The sequence below is a fragment of the Mangifera indica genome, chromosome 14 (assembly GCF_011075055.1).
Source record: "Mangifera indica cultivar Alphonso chromosome 14, CATAS_Mindica_2.1, whole genome shotgun sequence".
In the NCBI taxonomy this organism is placed as follows: Eukaryota; Viridiplantae; Streptophyta; class Magnoliopsida; order Sapindales; family Anacardiaceae; genus Mangifera; species Mangifera indica.
The window spans coordinates 1,448,361-1,462,588 of record NC_058150.1 but is presented as its reverse complement, the minus strand read 5'-3'; the positions used below and the strand labels follow the sequence as shown (position 1 = coordinate 1,462,588).

The 14,228-nt window shown below is 32.4% G+C and overlaps 3 protein-coding genes across 3 annotated transcripts; 1 reads left to right on the top strand and 2 right to left on the bottom strand.

Annotated features, from left to right (window-relative positions):
• The first annotated feature begins 926 nt into the window (after positions 1-926).
• Positions 927-2,712, top strand: LOC123195824 (transcription factor MYBS1-like). Its single transcript, XM_044609674.1, has 2 exons — positions 927-1,508; positions 2,042-2,712. The coding sequence occupies exons 1-2, from the start codon at positions 1,036-1,038 to the stop codon at positions 2,511-2,513; spliced, it is 945 nt and encodes a 314-aa protein (XP_044465609.1). The 5' UTR covers positions 927-1,035; the 3' UTR covers positions 2,514-2,712.
• A 3,677-nt stretch (positions 2,713-6,389) lies between these two features.
• Positions 6,390-7,084, bottom strand: LOC123196954 (small polypeptide DEVIL 4). Its single transcript, XM_044611116.1, has one exon. The coding sequence runs from the start codon at positions 6,782-6,784 to the stop codon at positions 6,638-6,640; it is 147 nt and encodes a 48-aa protein (XP_044467051.1). The 5' UTR covers positions 6,785-7,084; the 3' UTR covers positions 6,390-6,637.
• Positions 7,085-13,341: 6,257 nt separating this feature from the next.
• On the bottom strand, positions 13,342-14,214 carry LOC123196330. The gene is made up of 2 exons (XM_044610312.1): positions 13,975-14,214; positions 13,342-13,596 (listed from the first exon to the last, which is right to left on the bottom strand). The coding sequence occupies exons 1-2, from the start codon at positions 14,080-14,082 to the stop codon at positions 13,510-13,512; spliced, it is 195 nt and encodes a 64-aa protein (XP_044466247.1). The 5' UTR covers positions 14,083-14,214; the 3' UTR covers positions 13,342-13,509.
• Positions 14,215-14,228: the final 14 nt, after the last annotated feature.

The window sequence follows — 14,228 nt, the reverse complement described above, 5'->3', positions numbered from 1 at the left end:
TCCTTTTCTACTTCCCCTTTATACGGTTGGTCACTTCTGAAAACTACTTTATGCTGCAGTTCTTTCTCCTTTTTTCTTTTAATATATATTAAAATTTCCTAATATTTGATTACAATATTATTGACTGTTTAACGAGCTCCATTACAGTTTTCTGTTTTTGTATATATTAAATGGTTTTGCAATTATGAAGTCTCTGAATTAAACATTAATTTACCAATTTTATGTTTAAATGATGACCATACGTAATTCTAATAATTTATTTAATTAAAAATGAATTATTTTTTTATTTTTGAAAGAGGAAATAAGGCCATTAGTGGGGAAAATACAAGAGGCCCAATTTCTCCCAAAATTAGAAAAGGAGAATCGGCCACGTTTATGAGAGAGAAGACTTTTCAATCAAATTTATAAAGCGGATTCATCCACTTTCTTCTCAGGCGCGTTCTTGTCACTCACTTCTCCGAAAACCCTTTTCACATTTACATCATGGGTGAATTTAAACGAATCCAACTCAGACAATTAAAGATTTTATGTTATCAGAGTGTTTAGTTTACTAAGTTCGTCATTATAAAAAAATTTGATTATTAAAATAATATTATTTAGATTAATATATATAAAAAAATTATTTTATTTAATTTTAGTTCAATTATAAATTTAAATTTAAACCAAATATTATAATAGAAGTCAAGTCAAACTTTTTTCAAACTGTCTTTGAGTTTGAGTTTTACACTTTCATGCTACAAGTTGTGGATTTTGATGGGTCTTTATGAAAGGTTAACCATCCAAAGTGGTCCTGGAGACATTTGAGACCCACCATCTCAGTCCTTATCCTACACACCCTTTGTTTTGTCCTCTTCCCCTTATCCTGCGCACCCCCTTTCTCTTCCTGTTCCTAATAAAACCTGGACCCCAAAGCCCCGGACATGAACAGAGTTGATTTGGAACCCATTTGGCACTTTCGGCCATACCCAAAAGACCAAGCCAAAACTGAAACTGAAGTCATAACAAAACTCAACTAAAAGAAAGAAAACACACACCATGTCCAATAATTCAGCCTCTTCTTGGAGTAGAGATGAAGAAAAAGCTTTTGAAAACGCCATTGCAATGCATTGGAATAGTAGTAGTAGCACTGCTACTACTACAAGTGAAGAGGGCGACTCATCATCATTAGAAGAGCAATGGCAAAAGATTGCTTCAATGGTTCCAAGTAAAAGTATAGAAGAATTAAAGCAACATTATCAGTTGTTAATGGAGGATTTGCGGGAAATAGAGGCTGGACACGTGCCGCTACCAAATTATGTTGGAGAATTAGAAGGTGCATCATTGGCTACATCAAGTAAAGATTTTCTTGGCTTTTCAGGCTCAGTAAGTGGCGAAAAGAGGTCAAATTGTGCCTATGAAAGTGGGTTCACAGGGCTGAGCCATGAGTCAAGTGGGCATGGAGGCAAAGGAGGCTCAACGGCTGACCAAGAAAGGAGAAAAGGAATTCCATGGACAGAAGAAGAACATAGGTAGCTTTTTATTATAGTTATTGTTCATTAAAGTTTCCATTAATTGTCAATTTTTAACAGACTTTAACTATCACTGCTTTTATGGCTTTCTGAAAATTGTTTCCCTTCCGGGTCAAAACTTTTGCAGTTCTTGCAAAGTTTATATAGAAATACAATCCGGATCTATGCATGAGTATAAAATATTGATTTATGATTTTAGGGTTATAGGAATACTGAAAAACCATTTAATATGAATCCGTATAACCCTTGAAATTACCTGCATAAAAATGATTTATTTTTTGTTCCTGAAACTTTTAATATATACTGTATTGGTTTTGAAAAAAAGAATTAGTTAATATATAATTGATTATTTCACCGTCTCATCTCATCAAAGGTTAAATAAATCTTAAAATTCATATTAAAAAAATATTAAACTTATATATTAACTTTCATTAAACTATTTAATTGTTCAGATTTATTAAACTAAAAATAAAATTAATGTTAGCATCCACTGAGAAAATTTTGTAACAGTCTACTCTTTATCTCTTTGACAGGTTATTTCTACTGGGTTTGGACAAATTTGGGAAAGGGGATTGGAGAAGTATTTCAAGAAACTTTGTTATATCAAGAACCCCAACACAAGTTGCTAGCCATGCGCAGAAGTATTTCATACGGTTGAACTCAATGAATAGAGACAGGAGGAGGTCGAGCATACACGATATAACAAGTGTGAACAATGGAGAGGTGTCATCTCATCTTCATCATCATCAAACTCCAGGGCAACAGGGGGACAGAAACCCAGGAGGGGGTCCAGCAATGGGAGCATCGGTGAAGCACAGGGGGGGTCAGCCACATTTGCTTGGCTTGGGAATGTATGGAGCTCCTGTTGGGCACCCAATTGCAGCTCCTGGGCATATGGCTGTTGGGACTCCTGTTATGCTTCCTCCACCAGGCCATCATCCTCATCCTCCTCATGTTGTTCCGGTGACTTATCCAATGGCAGCGCCACCGGCAATGCACCAATAATTTCTTTTCTTTTAAAGAAACTTCAAATAATGTTTTAATATTACAGTCGATCTCTCATTGATTTTTTTTTTTTTTCATAATGTACGAGAGCCAAATCAGTCTCAGAGAAGGAAAACAACGAAAAAAATCTGATTGGATTTGAATCTTAACTCAAAAACTCAAGGGAGCATGAAGTAATATAGTTCTTAAATTCACAGTTTTTGTTGAGTTCTTAAGTTCACAGCTGTTCATAGCCAACAAATATTTTAAGTTCATGGTGCTCAAAGGTCATGGTGTTCTTAAGTTCATTACAAAGGTAGTCTAATAATGAACTTAAGAAGACCTCAAGTTTAGCCTCAAACTGAGCAGCTCTCTCTCTAGTGGTCACGAACTTGCAGGTCTTTAGCAGTTTAGTGTATAATTAATAACATGATGAAATATTCTCTAATACATAGCATTGTTATTTCTTTTGACTTCTGAATTAACATCAATAAGACCATCTTGGGAAGAAGGAGAAGCAAGAAATCCATGCCTCAGAATACCAGACTCATATGCTCCCCATATATCTGCATGGAGGAAATGGACCAAATCATCTGCAAAGCCCCAAATATTCTTTGAAATAGATAGTTGAAATGGGAGACAACGTCGGAATTGCATCATTAAAATTGTCCATTGTGATGGGCTTGATTAATGATCAATAGAATTCGGGCCTCTGTTAGCCATGGGCTTCAAAAGAAGCTCATCCCATCACGCCTCTAAATTGTGCTTGTGCTGCAACATCTACTCTTAGGGTTGCTAAAGAAACCAAAAAAGGGAAACCAAGGAAACTGGTTAACCAGTTCATCGGTTTTAGTTTTGGTTAACAGTTTTTTTTTTTTTTTCAGTTTTTGGCTCGGTTTCAGCTTTTATATAAAAAAATTATGCTTAACCGATCATTTACCATTCATGATGAAAGATCAATCATTTCAAAGAGATAAAATGCCCGTTTCACAAGTCATTTAATATTATTAAACGATCCAGTCTCTCAAGTTCTTCATGGTACTACCAGGTTGGGCCTTAGAGTTTCAAGAAAAAATACTTGTGGATTCAAATGTCTGTTCCTACTATTTGAGTAAGTTTATAAATTTGATGACTTAGTGTATATATATATATATATATATATATATATATATATATATATATATATATATATATTGTATTTTAGTTTGATAATGTAGTATACGATCCTTCCTTCTATGTATGGAAGACTATGTATAATTTTTTTTTTTCTATTTTCTTTGAAATTATTAAGGTTACGTGGATGACTTTTACATATTTAATTTGTCAATTTTTTTCTTAATTTATGTAAATAAATGAAATTTCATATGAAATTGGATTGCACTTTAAAAATAATTTTTTTCTTGTTAAAAAGCTAAAAATGTAGTTTATTCGTCCAATATTATCAATTAACCGGTAGCCAATTAATCGTGAGTATTGGACTGGCTATAGTTCAAAAAAAAAATCAAAAACTTACAATTCGTTTTTTAGCTCATAGGTCAATTAACTAAGTATGGGTATAGATGACAATGAATCAAGTAAGAGATGGCAATGATCAAGTAAGAGATGAATACTTTAATCTCAATCTCCTGTCCTCGATATGAGATAATAGAGAATCTTCATTCTCTCCCCCGGGAAAATTTCTCTCCCGTCCTTGTCCCCACAAAAAAAAATTCTTCTTCTCTTCTCTTCTCTTTCTCATGTCCATTAGAAAAAATAACATAATATTTATTAATTATAAAGGTATATTTATAATAATTCAAAATATTAAAAGGTAATTTGATATTTTAAAATTTAGGGAATATATAAGGAAATGATAAATTAAAAAGGGAATAGGTCAAGATATATATATGTCCTCATCTCTGTCTCTATTTTTATTGAGATTTTTTACTCAGCATCATCTTTGTCTCTATTTTTATTGAGATTTTTTTTTTTTCCATGGAGAAGAAGTAAGTGCCATAGCTAAGTATGAGCACCCCCTCCCTAATGTGACCCTTGTGTCAAATCCCTCAAAATCAAATAATTAATGAACAAGACATGATCCTAAACAATACATCACCTATCAATTGTGTTTGCTACAATCATTACATTTTACTATTTTTGGCATTAATATTTGTTATAAGTTTACTGTTTTAATCTTACATAAATTTGCCCATAAAACATATCCGATGTTTAAATTAAGAATTCTTTGATTAATTATTTTAATTTAATTATAATTTCACCTTTCAGGTCATATAAATATAAATAGTCATTTATTATCTGTAAAATAGATTTAAATTGTATATATTGAATTATAGTTATTTTGTAGATACAAATATTTTAAATATCGGTCTAAATCAAATTAAAAATTTTATATTTCATCTAATTTTCTTAGTATCTACTCATAATAAACCTCAAATTTGATAGACTCCTCGTCATTATGATGGTAGCTTAGCTTAAAAAAGACTCCAAATAATTGACAAACCTTCAAATGAAATAATGAAATCACATTGATGTAAAAGTGAGGTACTATCTTTTATAAGCCAAGCATTACTAGAAGATAATGGTGGAGTTGGGTCACAACAAAGGATGAAACGACGTCTTTTCATTTGTTGTCGTTAGGTACAAGTCTCCAAAGCTATGATGGCACAGAGAAAAAAATTAAACGAGCATCGTGACAATTATGGGTAGGGATGTGATTGAGGATAAGAGTCAAAAATTCGGTGGGGTTAAGGATTAGATTTGCCACGTGGGGGCGGTAACCCTCCCTTTTTGTTAATCAAGTTTGGCTTTGTTGCTTACCACTAAAAAACAAGCACGTTTTGTCAAGGGCAAGAAGGTCCTTAATGTACAATTGTTATAAGCATTAGGGATATTCTTGAGCCGTGACAATAAGGCTCTATGCGGACTTCAATTTCAAATAGACTATTACCAATTTTTGTTAAGAGAGTTCAAAAATAATTATTTTTAATTTCCGTTTAAAAAAATTGAATCAATGAATTTTAATGAAAATATTAAAAACATTAACTTGATATACCCGTAAAAAAAATGATTATCTTTGAAAAATAAAAGATATAAAATATTTAAAATCTTATTTTTCTCTAAAATAATAATAATCAACTTTCATATATTGGCCTAGAGATGAAAATGGTTAACTCGAGTTTAGTTAAAAAAAGTATAAAAAAAACTTTTGTAATTTATATATTTATTAATTACTTTTTATATTCAAAGTAAATCATTAATATTTTAAAATGTAAATACAATATATTAAATTTTTATAGATTTATTAATATCATATTTGAGTCAAGTTACAAACTTATTAAATTGAGCAACAATAAACTCAACTTCGACTCAAGAATAATTAAGTGGAGCTCTTTGTTTCCAAATGAAAATTTCTTTGCCTTTTAAGTTGTGCCTTTTAGAACAATTTTTTGGAAAAAAAAAATGAACCAAACCATGAGGGCATGCTTCTTGTTTTATGTGGACAAATCTATAACCATGCATGTGATTAATGAACATGTGTTTCAAGATTACATGACCCATTAGAATTCTTTTCTTATGGTTTTCCATTTTCTTTCTTTTCAATCATTGATATTATTTTAATTTTTATTCTACATTATTGGTGATGGATTTTGTTCAGTTAGGTGCTGAATTTAAGACAATTTCATTAAGTCCAAATAATTAATCATAATTAGATTTATCTAGTATAATTGTTATGGATTCAGTTACTATTCTCTAAAATTGATATGTTTAATAAGATTAGACGGTTTTCGTCATAAAAATAAAATATAAAGACTATTTCATTAAATATATCAAACATTGAAGAAGATAAGATCAAGAGAAATTTCATAAGCAAAAGGAAGAAGAGAGGGCAGATACTGGTTTCAGATCAAAAACGAAAAAGGTGTATGCTATTATCACTGTATAAATTCAAGAAGGGCACTGTAGAAGAATCTTGGATATATGAAACCAAAGAGCATGCATGGAGAGGGCAAGAAAAAGAAACCAAGAGAACATCATATTCTTGTTATACACAGTTACAAGTACTCCACAAGAAAGATAGAATAGAAAGAAAGAAAACAAGAAGTAGCTTCCAATAAGTTGCAGGTGAAGAAGATGAGCAGCTCGCCCTAATCATGCCAGCACAGAAGCATAACAACACATCTTCTTATAATGTAGAGCCTACCTCTTTGCTCTTTAAGGAACCCACCTAAGCCTTTACATGAAAATTTCCTCTTAGACTCCCCACTAATGTTAGAAGTACTTTTCATCTCCATAATCACCTCTTCAAACTTTTTTTTTTTTTTTCTATTCTTGGCTTGAAGATATCAATCAACTGTAAAGCTCTCTCTGCTACTTTGTGAATGGTGGATCATTTTTGTGGTGTGAGGCTGTGCTTGGGATGGATAATGATTAAAAAGAGCAAGAAGAAGGGAGTTCTTATAGGAATGGTTCAGGCTCCTATGGACCCAATAGCTCATTGAAGGACCAAATATGATGCTCACCAATGGGATATATAATATTTCATGTCCCTATTCTCACCAGGCACAGCACTTTAGGTCCCAGCTCACTGGCAAGCAATATATTCAAACGCCATAGAATATGTTTCTTACCAAACAAATTTTAGCCCCCTTTAGCATGTTATTCAAATCATATCATATATTAAAAATTTAATTTTATTTATTGTATATTATGTCATATTATAAGATACAAATTTTTAAAACTAATAATAATAAATTATAAATATCAGATCATCATCTTAAAAATTATCACAAACACCCTTTAAAATTATAACATTTTTCGGATATCATTCCGTCACATTATCATTTATCTAAAAACATATATTGTATTATATGATATATTTATTATATATATATTTTTTTATATATCATAATATTTGTATTATTTTATACCTATATTATATTATGTCGTAAAATATATTTCATATATTATATGTTACAGGTAAATATGCCTATTAGATATCCATGACACAAATTTACATTACATATATAATGAACAATCAGATTTGCAATATTAAACATAATTATTTTTACTATTAAGGGCAGATTGTCAAAGGTTATGTCAGGCAAAGGAAGTCTGAGATTAAATTCAGTGGGCTGTCAATCAATGTATAGTTGTAGACAAAACCCTCCTGTGTCGACTCTTTCTGCTATCACCCTCAAGTCTTCGAACCTTTTTTAGACTAACATGTTTGGGTTTTGTCATCAAACGTCTTGGTTTATTATTCTCTTCTAAGCTCTTACTGTTTACAATTTAGTCCTTTTTCTCATGTTGAAAATTTCACTTAACCATTCTTCAGATTTTACTAATCATCTTCCAGTATTTTACTCATTATAAATATTAAAAAATCATGAACAATTCTATATTAAAACCTCTTATACAAGCCTAAGAAATTCAACTGTTCAACTAACTAGCTAATGCCTACAAATTTTATTTTTTTCAAGGTTTGTTTCAGGCGTATAAGGTGAGGATGTTTTTTTATCACATAAAATGAAAGATTTATATAAAAATAAATTACATGAGAGATTATTAGATAATATAATTTTACTTAAATACCCTTAAAGTTATTGGGTATAAATTAGTATTTTATTTAATTAAATTAACATATTTTATGTTAAAATGTTTGTTTTGTATTCTAAAATATTCTTCAGTTAATAATATATTAAGATTTTTTCTTATAATTAAATTATTTTTTTTCAAGTTGACATCTTATTGCCAATATATTTAATTTTTCTAAAATACTTGTTATTTTATTTGAAAAAAAAAACATTTTTACCTTAAATATTTAATAATTAAAGATAAAAATTGTGCCAAAATTAAGTTTAACTTGAAAATCTTTTAACCCCTAATGGAGTCTTTTTACTTTGCGCCAAATGAGATGATGATTAGTAGGTCAAGTCCAATGTGTGTTCTTGATCTCTCTTTTTTTTTTTTTTTTTTTGAGAAATTAAAAATTTGTAAATTAGCAAAAAAAAAAAAAAATACAAGGGGCATATCCCAAGCAACATCAGAAAAGTCTCAAAACAAAATACAATGAGCACACAAGCTCCCAATAGAAACAATAAGAGCAAAAAGGTTCAAACAAATGAAAACTAATTAAGTCAATGTTAGGTAACTTGATACCATGGTGATACCTCGTATCTTTGCCTCATGGAAATGATCCTTGCTCTTGATCTCTTACATTACCAAAATTTTTAATGTTTTATCAAAATAATATTTGATTACCCCAATCGTCCCTTTCAAATAAAAACTTATTCAAGTGTAAAGATTTACCCATCTACTTTTTTTCAAGCATGTCTCTGTTGATTGCTAGCATAAAAAACCAGCATCTGTTCATCTCACAAGAAGTATCTTTTTCCACACGGCCTATTATTGATGGATGATGGCACACGCTTCCTGACTGATTATACTCAGAAGATACATGCATGAATCTCTTTTGCCTTTTCATCTCCTAATCAGCTTACCGTTTGACTGAAAAGATGTATATATATGACCCATGCCCCTTGGTTTGAACTAAGTACAACACTAACTATCCACACCTTTGTCTACGTTTATGAATTTATTAGTTTCTCACTTAAGAGAATCTTACTGGGACAGGCATGGGGCTCCACTTGAATTCGGCTAGAAAAATCTCGTAAACCTTAAAATTTATATAATTATCAATTACCCATGTATTCAAATTTATAACCAAAGAGTAAAATTTTAAGGGTTGGGTGCTCATCAAACCAAACAACAACCAGATGAGCTTGGCTGACAATAATCGAATTTGGTTTTGCTTGACACCAACCGAGCCACGAGCAACTCGATCTTGAACAGTACAACTGGTTTGCAACCCTAATTTTACTATAACTAGGCTATTACTGTAAACAAGATGACTTTTTCCCTCTTCATCAATAATTGTAAGTGTACAAGTGTCTGTAGAGTAAACAATCTATATTTTTATTTTTTATTTTAAAATACAAAAAGCATGTTATAATTGAAGTAAATCAAGCTCCCATTTCTGAGCTTCACATGTGCTCATATTCCGGTGGGGCTAAAAACACATGAAATAAAGAAGCCATAGGTCCCTCAAGCCGAGTATTCATTTTCAAGTACTCTTTTTCTGGTCATAAAAAAGACCCGGAGCTTGTTAATTCAATGCACATATATATATATGTACACACACACACATAAACATAGAATACAACAACAGAAAAGACACAGCTGTATGGTACGGTCATTATCAGAGGTACACGTGATGTTCACGAGACAGACATGGTGAGTGTCTGTGACATGGAAGACAACCTAGTTGTTCCTTTTTCTTATTCATTCACCGCTCCTCTTGTTGACACTCACCCCACCTTCCCATCCCCTTTCTTTCGCTGCCTTTCTCAGTTGAGAATGTGTGATTCTCAGGGATGAGATGAGAAGGCCAAACTTTGCAAATCGTCTAAAACTTATGGGTGACCAAATCCAGTAATAAATTATTATTCCTATATTTTTTTATACTATCCTCGCCGTATTTGGTTTTCAATAACAATATAAACTCAAATAATTTTTAAGACAAAAATGTTTTATGTGTTCAATTAAAATTACAATGATAGTCTCACTGTCATGCGAGATCGAGATGACAAGATTTATTGCATCACCCTCACCCGATTGGATAGGTTTTTATTGATCTTGTTCTCTTCATTATGAGAGACTGAGATTGAGATCATTATGCACCTTACACATGTTTATGATTTAGGGTTTATGGGATTGAGATAAGATTGAGATCGAGGATGGAAGAACTAATACCTATTATTGTACTCTTTTGCTTCAATGTCATCTTTTGATTTATTATAATTTCTCCTATAATCTCTTATCATTTGTTTGTTACAGTTTACTTTTATCGTTATGTATTTGGGTTAATTTAACATATAAGATCATTTCTATAAAATGATATCTTAGTCAATAAAACACATTAATTATCAATATATTAATACCTATTGTATCAGTAATAAAGAATTATACAACTCTTCAAATCTTATCCCAATTTTTTTTTTTTCATGATGTTAATGTTAAGTCGATTTTGAATCTCATCTCACAATCTCTGATCTTTCGCACTGTTGGTGAGGTCACTGGGACTGAGGGGACATTATTAATGCTCCATGTGCAAGGTTGTACATGCTACAATAATGGCAGATACTAAATCCTCAAATTCTCATCCTATATTTTTGTCTTCACCAACTTTTGCGACTAAAGTATAATGAATCTCTGTGCAGTATGCAGTTTTACACTTTTACATTGTGCTGCCTTCCAGACATTTGGTGAGCAAAACTAATTAAAGTTAAATTATTTAACCAGCAAAAAGCAAGGCCATCTTCCATGCATGGCTTTCAATACTGCATTTTGACTGAGTAATGAACTTACATTGCCATGTCCTCAGTGCTGCTTTTTTCAGGCTATTTGCCATGATTACTTGTTGCAGATGAACATGCAGTGCTTTGAATCAAAGCTGGACCAGTTGTGTTCAGATTTTCACTTCATGCATGGAACCTGATAGACCAGGAGGTTTCAAGGTAGTCAGCTTTTTGCAGTGATTCAGAGTGTTATGGCTTTTTGTTACTGTGTCACATGAGGGAAGAGACAGGTCATTGGTCAAAATTTTGACTTCCCAGAATTATTGCATTGCATTAACATCATGAATTTGTACCTAAGCAAAGGAAAAAAAGAGTCACCGTATCTCTTTTAATGGCACATCCAGAAAAATTTTAGCTGTTGATTCAGTTTTGTCAGTCTTGGCTTGGGATTTGGATCTGTATATGCCTCACTGATAGTTTTGGTACATTCTCAGCTCACCCAAGTGTGTCTTCGATCTTTCATTTTCAGGTAGGGGTCGGTAATTGGTGATTGTTTGGCTCATAGTCATTAAAATTTTACCATATACAATACTTATCTTACAATACGATATAATGCAAATGAAAAACGTTAATTTATGATATTTATCATAAAACCTGTCCAAAAGCTTAACAAAATTCTAGGTACTGAAAGGCATGTCCAACATCCTCAGCGTGTACATCAGCTGAAGCTACATTCTTTTATATAATACCAGGGCAATGAGATTTCCTTGTTGGGCAATTTCCTCTTCACTTTCATAATATTCTTCTTCTCATGACCGTCTGGCCCAGAAAGTAGCTTATATTTTGCAACAGTATTATCTATATCTAAATTTTTCAGCACTTAAGTTCACTATGGTCATTCATATAATTTTGAAAATCTTCTTTCTGGAGTTCTCATATCAGAACTCATTCTAATTAACTGGCCACCATGATCCTGTGGAAATTCTCTTCTTTTCCCCAAGATGCTCCTTGTGGATTTGGATGTCTTTTAGCATTATTTTTTCAGGGTACCGGAAGAAGCACCATTGTTCTCTCCCGACACATTTTCGCTTCCTTTGTTGCCTCTTAATCTTTTCAACTTAATACTTCTAATTTCTATCCCTGTGCCATCTTTTTTTGAGAACTTTGTTGCAACTGATTTTTCCTTTCTCTTCCTGAATAAGAGAATCTCATCAAATCCATTGTCCAATGAAGAAGATTTGTCATCGAGATCAATAACAGTGCTTTGAAACTAGCCAGAACACTCTATGCCACACTCTGCAATTAAACTTGGAGACCTAAATATCCATTTGGGACTATTTGAGCAGATAGTCACAGCAATAAACATCAAAATCTTACCACTTAAAATGTCTTTGAAGAGGAACATCTGGAAAGAAATAAGCAGCCTCTGCGGAAGAATCATTTGAGGGGTTGTTTTAGTACCCATGTAAATTCTAAATGTTCACAGCAGCTTAGCCCCCACTATAAGACATATTCAATACTGTTATGTTCACAATCAATCTGCATTGCTTCTGAGAACAAGGTGATCTATATTACCTCCAACAAAACATGGATCTTCTCTCCAGTTCAGTCCCTTTCAGATGCTAGTCCTAAAATCACCCAAACATAATTCTGATGATTCTGAGTAGAAGAAAAATCTGCATATAGCTGTGAAGCACTCATATTATTGAGGTATCAACTTAAAATTACAAGCCAAAACACCTTTAATATCTTGTCTCCAGCATGAAATTAGTGGATTTGATTACCCTAACTGGGTTCAAGCTGAGATTGGATTGAAATGCCTACCTTTGTCAGGTCAAATTCCATAGCTCTACCCAAACAACAGGACATGATTAATTAAACATGTCCACCACGAAAAGGAACTGTTATAGTATCAATATGAGTGCAACCACAAACCATTCCACCATCTGATAAACTGCTAAATCTTTATATATTACTTCAACCAGAAATTCTGAAAAATACATGGAGACACTAAGAAAATGGTCCAGAAACACTTCAAAAGAGTAATACCCATTACAAATTCAAATTATAGGCTTAGCTTAAAGTTTGCACCATTCACTGGTTCTTTTATGATTGATTAGAAAAACTAGATGACCAATCACAAAAAATCAACACATCAAGATACACATAACAGACAATTAAATTTCGTTTTGGCAAATCTGACGCTGACTATATAAGCAAGCAATTTCAGAGAAAGCATTACCCACTTGGTTCTCGCTTTGGTGAGACTGCTTCAATTCAGCACCAATTGTCACCATGCTAAATCTAGAGCCTCTTTTAACATTTTTTGGAAGATATATCCGATAATAGCATACCAACAAGAAGAATTCAAGAGATGGTTAGAGCTTCCTTTAACATTAACACTAAAAACTCAAGTGAATCTGTTCAGTAGCTGAGAAAATGCAATATAAGAGAATCTAACCACTGAATTGTTTAATAACCCAAAACTCAACTTTCACTCACAATTAAATTTCTCATTATTTCGGTAATTAAAACAACATAATACAAAATATTCAAAATTTTATTTTCTTTCTTAACTTTCTACAATGTCACACGAACCAAAAAGCTTATAATGAAATGAAAAAGGAAAGGCTTAAAACTACTGCATTTAACATGCTAAACTAGGCAGAATCCTCAAGCTCATTCAACTTCTCTTGCCTCTTCTTCATCTCAATCTCATACCTTCTCAATCTCTCCTTCATCTTCTCCTGTATATCAACCAAATCAAAAAACAAGTGAAATGCCATACTTTTATACTCACCAATCCCTGGCCAAACACACGCAGAAGATTGTTATACCAATTGAGAGAAGATGAGAGCACAGTGTTACAGGCCTAGTAATGTTACTGCCATTTCAAATTGCCAATACAATTTATGGTGCTGTTGATCTCGATAACAGTACCGGGGTAGTACCAAGAAAATCCCCCATCAACTGTGTAAGTTAAATAAAACTTAGAAAACTTAGTTCCACTCGAAAATTTCGAAAAGGAAAATTTTTAAAGAGCTAATAAATGATAAGAATTTCAAAACTTTACAGCGATTCCTGAGAAAACAAACAAACAGAGAGGGAGAGAGTAAGAAGTTGACCTTATAGCTAATTTCAACACGATGCATAACGTAGAAGCCTAAAATGCCACCGGCAATGGTGCCGCATATTACCCGTACGGAAGCCCAGTACGCTGAACCCACCGCCATTTCTTTCTCTGGTTTTGATCTTTTTTATTCTTTAAACTCTGCGTCTCAGCGCAGAGCGAACCTCTTCTATGCGCGCTCTATGTATGACATGACTGTTTCTATCTTCGATTCAAACGACGCCGCTTTGAGCCTTCTTTCAATATTCG